The sequence below is a fragment of the Momordica charantia genome (assembly GCF_013281855.1).
Source record: "Momordica charantia cultivar OHB3-1 chromosome 8 unlocalized genomic scaffold, Mcharantia_2.0 BLBB01000008.1, whole genome shotgun sequence".
Lineage (NCBI taxonomy): Eukaryota > Viridiplantae > Streptophyta > Magnoliopsida > Cucurbitales > Cucurbitaceae > Momordica > Momordica charantia.
Window position 1 is genome coordinate 5,027,616 of NW_028275166.1, and position 12,969 is coordinate 5,040,584.

The following is a 12,969-nucleotide window of genomic DNA, read 5'->3' on the forward strand; positions in this document are numbered from 1 at the left end:
TTTGGTCTTTATTTACAAAATTTTATATACAATAAAAATCATTTATTTCAATAGTAATACTAATTTAGATATTTCAACGCCACAAAATTAGAGTAGTTTTGAACGATACAAACATTACTTGGATCTTTATGAACACGAACATTAAAAAGGATGAATTGTAACCTGATTAAATTATAGTTAAAGTTTCATTTATTAATTCAAGCATTTTTACTAGTTTCCATGAGAATTGTAAACTCCTCGTTGCTGGTTTTGAGACTATATCTGCAAATTAGAGTAGAAATGTCTGGTAGAAGAGTGTGTTAATTAGCCATTATCATCCACTTCATAAGCTTCTAAAAAGGAATACAACAATGACAAATCAATGATTTGGTTTAGAAACTCTAGTTCATCAGGTAAGTGTGAGAAAGGCTGCTAGTTAAGGGACAATTTTGTCAACTCTAGATAAACTATTAACTAATTATAGCATATATTTCAAAGTTTAGGGGGTCTCGAGCTCCCGAGCCTCGCCCCTGCCCATCAAAGAGCCAAGACTCATCAACTTCAAACCAAATCAGCCAAATCTATCAGCTAACACTCTAGTATAATCTAAAATACAGAAGAAAAAGTGGTTTAAAAGAGGGAAAAGAATAGAAGAAGCTATATTAGAAGAGGGTTGAATACACCACCACACCACTACAACAGCAAATCACTATTACACAGTGATTGCATTTACTCCAACACCACAAATTGTACAAGACAGAGATTGCATGTTACTCCAAAACCAAGTCTTACCAGAAGTAGCTGCATTATGTGCACACCTTCCCATCAGACCACTTTCTTACCTGAAATGAAAAGTAGCATTTTATAATTTTAAAATAACCTTCTAGCAGGAGAGATTGTGGACCAACACAACAACCAGAGGGAGGGGTCCGGCTCTTCATAGGCCTCAAAAGTTCAAGAAAATAGCAGCAATTACAAAAGGGAAAAAAATAATTCTAGTTTGTGTTTTGGAACATAAAGGAGCATCTGCTATTAGCGAGTAATTCTGTTTTATAAGATTACCTGAATTGGGATACGAAAGTAAATCATTTAGCTACTGTTAGAATCACTATCTTCTCTGGAACTATTCGCCCTGAGGATGTACACCTGAAAAAAAATAATACGAGAAAGAATATTATGTAGATCATTACAGTGACTAACTTTCAAAACAAGGAGTAGGACAGAAGAAAAGGAAAAAATTTTAACCAAAACGTGCTTGGATTGGATGAGTTTTCTCTAAAACTTAGTAAAACTTGTGAAGTATCCAAGATGGACCATTTTTTTAACAGTTATCAGAAAATGTTGTGCAAAAAAAATGCTTCAACATTCCCCTTCTGTTTTCTGTTTTCTATCTTTAAAAAACTTGTTTGTACTGTAACAGTCTCGCTTGTCTTGCAATTTAATGTTAAAAGCCTTTTAAAAGCCCAGCCAAAGTCTAAAACTAGAAGTTCTTATTTTAAAATTTTAAGTAAAACATAAACAATGTAGACAGGGTGTGAGTAAACAACTCTTAATTTTGTATAACAGGAACTGAAATGAGAATATTGAAATGATGAGTGTGAAGGTATGAACTGAAGTGTGCCCGTTTCTGAAAATGCAAGCAGACAAAGGTTCAAAGATTTTGAATCCAGTAAAGAGATGAAGGGCAATCTCACCTTGCAGGTTGTTGGTTTAATGAGTTGAAAAACTACAGCATCCCCATCTGCCAATTTGTGAGCAACTGAAAAACCCTTCCATCCGCCACTAAGTCCTGTTTTTCGTGCCAAATATACTGTTGGATACTCATCGCCATCTTCGTCTATTAAAGTCATTACTCCATCACGATTTGGAAGGTGCATCTTGCAGAAGTGAGAAGGAAGGCCCTGTGTTTACAAGTTCTTTCTTTATTTAATTAAATATGATCTCAAATTCGTTATTATCCTCTTATTTCATGATGGTCTTCGTAATTAAACAAACTTTCAAAAATCAGCCTTCTTCATTGATCTAGTAGACTAATATCACATCCAGTTCAACAATCTTAACAGAGAGAGAGCAGCTCATATGCTTGAGAATAAATAATCCTCACTAGCTTACCAGCCAGAATCCACCACTGACATGAGACTGAAGCATTGACTTTATAAAGTTGGGATGATTCCGTTCCAACCCAGATTGAAGTTTCTCTGCTCTTTCAAAGGCATTTTTTCTAGATTCATCCGAAGCATAAACTCGGTTTGAAACATCTCTAGCTTTGGAGATCCTATATGATAATCCCCAAAAATAAAAATTAGTAACAGTACTAAATGATTCGACTATATGGAAAGTCTTCAATCTTTGTTTTTAATTCTCTTTTCCCCAGAGATACCTTCTTGGAATCACCACGCGTTTGACAAGAACCTGCCAGAATAATTCAAAAGAAAAGAAAACGGATTTTGAGGACTAGAATACCCGGTCCATATACAAGCAGCAGTAAATCGTTAAAATAAGGCAAGAATGACTAACTTCAGCGTAAACAGGAGCTGATTGTTTTGCTACGCGACTGGACCTCCTCACCACCACCAATTGTTTCTGCGTCACGCGAGGCTTGGCCAGCTTACTCTGCGTATTGGTCAAGTAGCAAAATAAGCTCAATAATCCATGGAAAAACATAGCGCAACAGGAATCAAGGAACGAGAAGTTAAAAAAAAACAGAGAAATGGAATTACAGGAGAAGACTTGGAAGGGGAAGAATCAAGGAGAGCCTGAGAAAGCAAGGGCAAATTTAGGGCTTCCATTCTCTTCTTGTTTTCTTCGAGTCTCTTGCGACGACATTCCTCGTATGAGAGGTTAGCGATCCCCATCTCTTCTTCCTCGATTCCTAGGGTTTGATCTCTGTTTGCAGCAGAACAGAAGCAGGGGGAAGATGAACCGCGAAGAAGACGAGCAGGTTCGGTATATTTGGGGAAAATCGAATATAATCTTCGTACAGTAAGCAAATTTATTGGAACGAGTCGACCGTTAACTTCCCACTATTTTGAAAAAAAGAGTTGCAGGTATTTAAATGAGGACGCTATCCTCATCGGTGTTCAAAATATCGATGTCTATGAAAATGTCGAGGTCCCGAGTTTAGGGACATGTCGATTTCGATGAATATTTCGAAAAAAAATAATGGAAATTGAAGAAATAGATGGAAATTTTTTGAATTAGCAAATAAAACTTAAATCGTAATTAATTAGTCTATAATTGATCACCTTTAATCCTATAAAATGTAAGAATATGACCATTCTACTTATGAAAAAATATCGACGTCGATGGAAATTATTTGAATATGTAAAGTAAACTTTAATTGTAAACTTTTGACTACTTCTTTAGTGTTTTTCATAATAGGATTCGTTTGGAAATGAGATAATTACCGACTTGGTTTCCAAACACATTTCTAAATTCTAATTAATTCGTACCTGTTTACTTTTTACCTACTTCTCTTTTCAAATTTGAATTTACATATTTTTCAAATACATTTTCAAATCTATCATCAACCCAAATTTGTAATCAAACACTTCAACCTCGTGATGGTGTCATTCATCCAAATTATCTACCAATGGGTTCCATATGTGCTTCATATTCTACTCATTTGAGCAACTATACCTTCAAAATTTTCAGTTTAGGATGACAAGGGAGAACTATTGTAATTTATATCAAAGTTATTAAGATACTGCACTAGATCCTTCGAGATCATCTTTTTTGTATTAATTAAGTTACCTATTATACTCCATGTTTCACCACTATATTGTATATAATAATATTTTATTTTTTAAAAATTCTAAGATAATTTCAATGTTTATATATGTCAATATTTCATTGCAGGAATAGCGACATGGACTAAATGTCCTGTCCAAGCCAAGGAACTTACTCCGAATAGTCCTGACAAATGATGATTGAGACGAGATTCGGCATTGTTCAATTGTGTAAGTAAGGACTAGATTGGACTAGAAATTATCAATAAAGCAAATTCCAAATCTTATTAGTATTAAAATTCGAATGTTTTATTGACAGACTGGGATTACAATCATACAGGTTGTGAGAAATTATAGATTGTAGTGGCATAGTAGGAAGATGATGAAAATAAAATAACCTTAAAAAAGGAGAGGAAAAAAAGAAAAAAAAAAGACATGTCGACATTTCGACATGTCGACAACATGGGGGAAAATCGACTTTTCCCCCCTATGTCGATGTCGACATGCTCGACACGTCGATATGTCTCTCGACATTTTGAACCTTGGTCCTCACAACTAATTATTATTTTAAAAACATCTATGTTCTTGCATTTATGTTCCTCCCCATCAATGAAGATGCAAGTATTTTCCAATAAAATATATTATTTCGAATGCATTAATATTAAAAATTTTGTTAAATGAAAATTGATTTAAATATTTTGGTGGGTATATTTACGACTTTGGTTCATTTTAATACGTATTCTTTCAAAACATCTATTTTGGTACCTGTAATTTCAACTTTTGTTCCTTTTATCCTTGGTACATTTTAAAATTAAGCATTTTATTATTTTCATTTCCATTTTTTATTATAATTTTAGCATAACATTTCATTCACTAAATTTGTGTTAAATATAACCATACATTTGTATTAAAGGGTTTTTATTGCTTATAAAATTTGTGTCAAACTTTTGCAAATATAGATCAAATTGATCACTTTTTAAAAGTACATGGACTAAAACATATGTTTTTATAATACAAAAAACTAGAATGTATAGATACCAAAATAAATGTTTTGAAAGTACAATGATCCAAAGGAACCAAATGAATCAAAGTAAAAAATATATGGACCACAATAGTACAAAACCATGAAAATCTTAGAACCGTGACTTTTATAGTTGTGTATGATATTTTTGTTCCAATTTTTGCCTTAGATTCTGGAACTTTCTTAATAGGTTCTCAACATTATATCTAATAGGTCTAAAAATTTCAAAAAAAAAAAAAAATTATAGTAGATCCTGAAATTTTAAAATTTGCATCCAATAAATCGTTTATATATTGTTGGACACAAAATTGTCCAATAAATTTCTAAATTTTTAAAAATGTATAATAGATGAAACACATTTCTTATGTTTTGCTTTTAGTAAACCTGTGAAAAGTAAGATCAATTTGAATTTGAGATGGTAAAGCCACAATTAGTTATGTAATTCTTTTGAATAATTTTTTTTTTAAAAGGATAATTCTTTAAGAGTCAGATAGGTAAAAATCTCTTTGAATTTCTCCCCAGCTTAATAAAAAATAAAATAAAATAACATTTTCTTCTTCAATTAAGAAAGAACTTTCTAGAGTATACAAATGACAAATGAGACAAGAGGGTGAATTTTCGAATACACAAGTGAAACCAACCCGAGCAATATCAATTTCAATTGACATAGAAATGTCAGTTAGGCAATTGCTCTCCTTTCCATCTTCAACATCACTTTTTCCTCTCGACAACTTAACGAGCATGAACACTTCATTTTAGATAATGTATTCGAGGATACTCTAGCACTCCAACATTTATCGGATACGTATTGGACACTTGTTACCTTAATAGATTTGTGTCACACACTATTCGTACAAATCAATATGTATTTGATATTTGTTAGACACTCTTGAACGCTTGTTAAGTATTAGAAATTGACATAAATAGTAATATAAGACAAAATAATAAATTTTGAGAGTAAAATACATCAAACTCATTTTATTAAATATAAAAATGCACAAGCTAATTGACTTTGAATTTTTTTGTTAGAATACAACACTAACTATCTAGAAGTTTATTGGAGTCTCCATGTATCTCTTAAATGTATTAGTCTTTCTAAATTGTTATGGAAGATTGTAAAATAAATATCTAAAGAAAATATTCTAGAAATATCTTAACTTAGGCTCCAAAGGATTCTAGAAAATTTTCTTGGATAAGGATACATTAAGAAGTATCTAGAATATTTTATAGAATGATCTGTAACAATCTATTTACTTGAACTTCAAGGACCCTTCTCGTGGACATATGTCCCATGAGAAAATTAAGTGAAGAGAGTGAATCAAGTGAAGACAGTGAATCAAGTGAAGAAAGTGAGAAAATCTTCTCTCAAAGACTGTCCATATTCATCATTTCTTAATAAAAGTTTCTTTCTTCACGCGATTGTCTCTTTTCTTTTCTACTAATTTATTCAACATTTTCTTCGGTATAAAAATGATATATACTCTTTAAAAGTTTATATTTTAATAAACGTGTGTCCTTACCATGTTCGTGTCATAAAATTTCAAAAAATGACGTATCTGTGTCGCATCTCTCGTATCCGTATTCGTGCTTACATTAGGAATGAGAAAGAGAGGGTTTGAAACTAAAGTTTTCATAACTTCCATGATTTTTTCTACAACTTTTTTTTTTGTCAATTCCATCAACATCAACAATTTACAATCTTAGACTTTGACCCAGATGCTTGGCAAAGAAATATATAATTGAGCATCTACCCAATACCAGCGTTAATAGAAAGGAATACAACAAAAAAAAATATACTTGAGAAATCAGAGATTGGTTTCAACAACTCAAGTTCATTAACTTACACAGGACTCAACCCACTTGGAACCTTGAGGCTCGCTCGTTCAAAATCAGCCAAATCTATCTATCAGCTAACAATGTAGTCTAAGCTAAAATAAAGAAAAGTGAAGAAGTGTTAGGGAGATTTGAATACACCACACCACTGCAATTAACAAATCCTATTCTGTTACTTTGGTGATTGCATTTGCTCCTCCAAAGATAGCCTATACAAAAGACACACTGCATTTTGCTCCAAACCCAAGTCTGACAAACGTAGCTGCATTGCATTATGTGCACTTCCCCATCAGGCCACTTCTTACCTGAAATGAATAACTTTAGAGCATTTTATGTGGAATAACTTTAGAGCTGGAGATATATGTTTCGATGATCGCTATACTATTTGAAGAGGTGAGTTTGGTACGATTATTGAAATGGTGAAAAAAGTTTGAACATTTTAAAGTGATTCTTCTAAAAGCATTTTCAAGAAAATTGTTTTACTCGAACGTAAAGTTATTCTAAACTTGTTTTAAGTAATTTCATGGCTGTAAGAAGAGAGCCAACTGTCTTGGAGAGGTGCCTCATCCTCATCCTCATAGACATCAACATGAATTCTAGTTATTTGTAGCTCCGACCAAAAGAACAGTGTTTTTCTTTTTCTTTCTAATTTTATGATTACCTGAATTGGGATTTTTAAGTAAACCATTTAGCTACTGTTAGAATCACTATCTTCTCTGGAACTATGCGCCCTAAGAATGTACACCTGAAAAAGAAATAATAGAAAAAATAATATATATCAATGAAGTCGTGGGGAAACATGAAGCATGTTTAGTCTCAGTCATTTCTAACTTGAGTTCAAAATTTTTAGAAAGAGAGATTTTTTTTTTAAAAAATCAAAACGTGCTTGGATATGAAGGTTTCTTGAACACTCGGAAATTTTGTTCTCAGGAATGGACTATTTTGTAGTCACAGACAACGTTATGAGACAAAAAAATACTTAAAAAGTCACTAAATATCTGAAAGAATAAGGGCCCTTTTATCGTTTTCAGTTTTTTATCTTTAAAGATCCTTTTTATATTGTAACAGTCTCCCCTGTCTAGTAATCTACTGTTACAAACCTCTTGAAACCATGGCCAAATTTTAAAAACTAAAAAAAGAGCATTTTTAAATATCTGCCTTTATTTTCAAGTTCAGGTAAAAATTGAGTAAACAACCTTGAAAATGAAAGTGCACAAAAGATTGATTGTTCACGTTTGAAGCAGACAAAACAAGGTTAAAGGATTGTGAATCCAGTAAAGAGATGAAGTGCAATCACCTTGCAGGTTGTAGGTCTAATGAGCTGAAAAACCACAGCATCCCCATCTCCCAATTTATGAGCAATTGAAAAACCCTTCCATCCGCCACTAAGTCCTGTTTTTCGGGCCAAATATATTGTTGGATACTCATCGCCATCTTCATCTATTAAAGTCATAACTCCATCACGATTTGGAAGGATTGTCTTGCAGACATGAGCAGGAAGCCCCTGTTTACAAGTATATTTCCCTTTAAATATGATCTACTAATAGACTAATATCACATTCAGTTCAACAAGCTTAAACGATAAAGAGAGTAGGAGGTCATATGCTTAACAGATAATCCTCACTAGCTTACCAGCCAGAAACAACCACTAACATGAGATCGAACCATTGACTTTATAAAGCTGGGATAATTCGGCTCCAACCCAGATTGAAGTTGCTCTGCTCTTTCAAAGGCATTTTTTCTTGCTTCATCCGAAGCATAAAACTGGTTTGAAAAATCTCTAGCTCTGGAGGTCCTATAATCCCCAGAAAGGAAAATTAGTCTCAATACTAAGTATTTAATCTTTACGAATATATATATATATATATATATATATATATATTTCTTAAAATCAGCGGTACCTTCTAGGAATCACCACGCGATTGATAAGAACCTGCCAGAATAATTTAAAAGAAACGAAAACAGAACCAATGAAAAGAGATCTTGAGGACTAGAATTAGAATGTCTCTGCATATTAAACAGCACTGAACTTAAGTTCATCATCCAAGTGCAAGTAAAACAAGGCAAGAAAGAATTACTCACTTCAGCGTAAACAGGGGCTGATTGTTTTGCTACGCGACTGGATCTCCTCACCACCACCAGCTGTTTCTGAGTGACACGAGGCTTGCCCAACTTGCTCTGCGGATTGATCAAATAGCAAATAAGCTCAATACTCCATGGACAAACACAGCGTAACAGAAGACAATGAAAGAGAAAAGAAAAAACGAAATGGAATTACTGGGGAGGATTTGGAAGGGGAAGAATCGAGGAGAGCCTGAGAAAGCAAGGGCAAATTTAGGGCTTCCATTCTCTTCTTGTTTTCTTCGAGTCTCTTGCGACGACATTCCTCGTACGAGAGATTAGCCACCCCCATGATCTCTTCTTCCTCGCTTCGTGTTCCTTGGGTTTGGTCTCCGGCGAATATTTGATTTTTGGGAAATTCAATTTCGTACCAAATTTGAACGGTACTCGACCGTTAACTTCCAACTATTTTGAAAAAAGGAGTTGGAGGGAAACTTTTATTGAGCAAATTATAGTTTAGTGAGCACAAGCCTGAATGACTTGTCGATAAATATTTATAAGTACTACAAAAGAATCAATAAGTATTTATAAATATATTGTAATATTTAAAAATGTGAATTGAATCTTTTTTAAACTAGGCGTTCATTAATTAATTATGTTTTCCTTTATTTTTTTTTTGTTAAAACTAAACCTTTTTTTCCACTGAACAAGATGTTTTATGGGTTGGTCTTACTTAAATTGAAGTCCATTAGTAGTAAATAATATTTATTTCTTCTTTTGAGGTTCAATCTCCATATTCCAACATTTGTTGTACTAAAATCAAGATGTTTCGCCTATTCCTCGAAAAAGAGATCTTTTGTTTGTCTTACGGTAGGTTATCCAGTTATAAAAATGATTCGTACTTGAAGAAAATTTCAACAACGAACGAAAGACCAATCGCGTAGGCCAAAAGTAGAAACTCTTTAAAAATTAGGATTTTGAGATAGTAAAGTCAAGGAATTAAATTTATATCGACATGTCGTCATTTTTACTGATATTTTAATGTTCATGAGTTCAACATTGACATAAAGAGAATTGATGTTTCTATAGTATAAAAATCAACAAAAAATAATTAAAAAAACCCAATAAATATCACTAATATGAACATAATATTAAAGGTTAATAATTTTTAACTTATTTAATAATAGTGAGTGTGTCAAAATTAACCTTTTAAGTAATTTTGGAAGGTAAAAAGTGTTATTTTTCTTAAAATAAAAAAATGTTTGATAACAAATAAAAAAAAGGTTTGAAACAGTCAAATTGATTTATAATAATTTTTAGAAGAATCATTTTAAACTTGATTATCCAAAAAGTAACTATAAAGTGATTGACCAAAATTTATTTTACAGTAGCTTGACACTTATAAAAAAAATGTAACTAAAAACACCATTTTAATTAAAATTATTTTATAGAAACTATTTTAAGAACAAATAAAATTTTTAGGAGTGCTTAAATTAGAAGGTAGGTCAAACTTGCCCTAAATGATTCTCCATTTTTTAACCAAGAATGAAGGTACAATTTTCATTCCACGAAATAAGGGAATTGGGATTGAAGAGATTCATCCTAGGAATCAAATTTTCATTGAAAGAGTAATCTTCAATTTTGAAGTGAGTTGAGTTTCATGCTCCAACTCCATCTCTTCAATTTGAGAAACAACTTCCATTTTCATTAAATAAAACATGGCCTTAGTTATTCTTTCAATATTCGGTTTAGGCCATCTTTATATGTTTGGCTACAAATAAAGGTTCCATTGCACTAATATGAAAATGGAATTGGAATTTTATAACATCAGAAACTTGAGCTTTTAAAGATATATATATATTTTTTTTGGATGAAAAGTCGAGCTTTCATCGAGAAGAATGAAACAACTCGCAAGACGATTTAGTTTGAGAATAAGCTTAAAAAGGCCAAAGTTTTACACAACAACATCATCTGATAAGTAGGATTTTTTTGTACTATCATCCGATGGTTACTGAGACCTTGCTTCTGTCTTCAATTTGAAAGTGATAAATATCCATTAAATATCTAAATAGTGACATTATAGGGTGGAAAGAAAATGAAAAATCTCCTCAGGACCACAACACATATAAAACTTTACACACATACAATATCTCTATTGATGCATACAGAAAGAATATGAAAATGTTATCTCAACTCCATTAATAGTTTTTCAAGTGCTTCAGACGGAAGAGGTATGTACAAGCAATCTTGACCATCAGAATGCCTTCTGGTTTTCACCAACTCGTGGTCCTTAAATTCGGTTAAATGGGAGTTCAGTGTTACCTGGCTGCTGACTAGGAACCGCTCCCGACAAATCGTGTATAGGCTATTGATCGGCATACCTGAAATTTTGAGAAGATAACACCAACCTTAGAAGATATCACAAGATACATTTGATGTTCAAGTGTCTGAAACCAACGAATTAATATCTGATGATGAGATTTAACTTTCATTACCTTCTTCATCAGGATGAGATAGTTGGTGTTCTATGAGAACTTTAAAAACACTTTGTGCATTGGGTGTCAAACTCTGTAAGACTATTGTAGCAGTTTTTGCGCTTTGAGCGGTACCACCATGTGCAAGAATCAAAGGGAAGAACATCCCTTCAATCTTGTAAGGTGCAAATGTAGGAACATGATACCATAACCAGTTAAATTGTGTGTGAATCATCTTCTTGTCCCACACTGTCAAAACAAGAATACTTGGTTCAATAAGATATAAATCTAAGAACTAATGCATCTGCAGTTTGCAATGCTTCATACAATACCTTATTGTAGTCAGTTATGTTGTAGTGCTTGATGATCTCATAACACTCTATTCATAGTGATTAAAATTTCAGTTCTTTAACGATGGGCCTACCTAGATCTATAGAACATTGAATAGAAGTTATGATTACAGTAGCAACCCCGATTTGTTTTATCCTTCGGATTCTCACTGAAACATCTTGAGAATTCAAAGCATATGGAATTTCACTTGTACCAAAATCACATGCCCGCATATGAAAAGCAAGACAGACATTTTTCCATGAAGAAAAAATTCACCTCCACAGAGAGCAATAAAAATTAGACATTGGTGTTATGCTTATGACTTCTATAAATATTAATGAAATGAAAAACATATACTCACAGAGTGGTGCATTCACGTGGTCAATGGAGGCGATAATTCGAACATAGGAACAAGAAGCAACTCGTGCAAGATACTCTTGCGTTTCAGAATCTCTTAACCCGGGTCCATCGATGTTGTGTATCACAACGCATACAAAACAATCCTTGTCTTCCTCATTCGATCCATTCAAAAATGAGAAAATATCGTCCATTGATCGTGAAGTAAACGGCTGATGAATTTTAGGGGTGCTCCCGGATGCATTTCTGAGTCGGGATTTTAACTGATCTGATAAAATTTCAGCTATGGCTACTACAACCTGCACAAAAAGTTGCAAGGCTTTGATGACAGATAAAAACAATATAGTATGTGTGTAGCCATTGTCTAAAGTATACCTGTTTAATATTGATTGATTGAAGATAGCCATTGACTACTATAACAGAATAATCCGTTAATGAAGTCGAAGCAAAATCTTCAATCAAGGCCTTCTTAGACCCAAATCCATACATTAGAAGGCCAAAACCGCATCTGAAAAATAAGAAAGAGAAATATTGCGCAAATTTACGAGAGGAACAGAACAAATAACCTGAAAAGAAATTAAACGGACTTCGATTGCAAGTTCATCAATTTCAAGTTCACTAAAAATCCTGAAGTAACTCGGAAAATTGCGACCAGAGAGCTCCAAACGAATGAATACTGCATTTTAACCATCGGAATAAGAGCATACCTCAGCTCAAAAACCCATTTCGAGTACAAACTCTTGTAGCTGGATATCAAAGCCGCAATCTCTTTCTCGTGCTTAGGCTGAACATTCGCCGCCGCCGCCCTCAGTTCCTGGCCATTAATTTCTCCTGAATAATTTCCCTTCAATTCAAACAAGTCAAAGTAGTTTCAAAAGTTAGACGCCGGCACCTGTTCGTCAACGACGTCGATATCGGAAAGTTTCCGAGCAGATTTCTTACTCGAGCCACCCAATTCCTTAGCCAGAAAATAGTTCCTCGAAAATGCAAACTCTCCATCGTCCAAATCATCGATCTCCATGACAACAACAAACAGTAACGAAAAATGCAATCTGATCGACTACAGTTACAAGACTAGGAGGGAAAACGCCTGCGAAGGAGCGAACCCTAAAGAAAGCACTCATCTTTTCCCGCCATTTTTGGCCTCCAACAGACGCCAATCGGGTACACAACTGGGCCACACCCG

At 33.4% G+C, this 12,969-nt stretch overlaps 3 protein-coding genes across 4 annotated transcripts; all 3 read right to left on the reverse strand.

Annotated features, from left to right (window-relative positions):
* Positions 1 to 287: 287 nt before the first annotated feature.
* Positions 288 to 2,982, reverse strand: LOC111013935 (B3 domain-containing protein At5g42700). The gene is made up of 7 exons (XM_022288490.2): positions 2,700 to 2,982; positions 2,497 to 2,592; positions 2,360 to 2,391; positions 2,092 to 2,254; positions 1,674 to 1,880; positions 1,042 to 1,125; positions 288 to 821 (listed from the first exon to the last, which is right to left on the reverse strand). The coding sequence occupies exons 1-6, from the start codon at positions 2,832 to 2,834 to the stop codon at positions 1,069 to 1,071; spliced, it is 690 nt and encodes a 229-aa protein (XP_022144182.1). The 5' UTR covers positions 2,835 to 2,982; the 3' UTR covers positions 288 to 821; positions 1,042 to 1,068.
* Positions 2,983 to 6,525: 3,543 nt separating this feature from the next.
* Positions 6,526 to 9,090, reverse strand: LOC111014028 (B3 domain-containing protein At5g42700-like). The gene is made up of 7 exons (XM_022288623.2): positions 8,840 to 9,090; positions 8,644 to 8,739; positions 8,463 to 8,494; positions 8,194 to 8,356; positions 7,859 to 8,065; positions 7,223 to 7,306; positions 6,526 to 6,866 (listed from the first exon to the last, which is right to left on the reverse strand). Exons 1-6 carry the CDS (start codon positions 8,972 to 8,974, stop codon positions 7,250 to 7,252), a joined length of 690 nt encoding a protein of 229 aa, XP_022144315.1. The 5' UTR covers positions 8,975 to 9,090; the 3' UTR covers positions 6,526 to 6,866; positions 7,223 to 7,249.
* Positions 9,091 to 10,645: 1,555 nt separating this feature from the next.
* On the reverse strand, positions 10,646 to 12,915 carry ORC2 (origin recognition complex second largest subunit 2). 2 transcript variants are annotated; one of them, XM_022288471.2, is made up of 6 exons: positions 12,676 to 12,915; positions 12,491 to 12,597; positions 12,159 to 12,291; positions 11,788 to 12,082; positions 11,118 to 11,345; positions 10,646 to 11,003 (listed from the first exon to the last, which is right to left on the reverse strand). In XM_022288471.2, the coding sequence occupies exons 1-6, from the start codon at positions 12,802 to 12,804 to the stop codon at positions 10,807 to 10,809; spliced, it is 1,089 nt and encodes a 362-aa protein (XP_022144163.1). In that variant the 5' UTR covers positions 12,805 to 12,915; the 3' UTR covers positions 10,646 to 10,806. The 2 variants fall into 2 exon arrangements, with proteins under 2 accessions (XP_022144163.1, XP_022144164.1); XM_022288472.2 differs by having other exon boundaries at positions 12,491 to 12,627; positions 12,726 to 12,874.
* Positions 12,916 to 12,969: the final 54 nt, after the last annotated feature.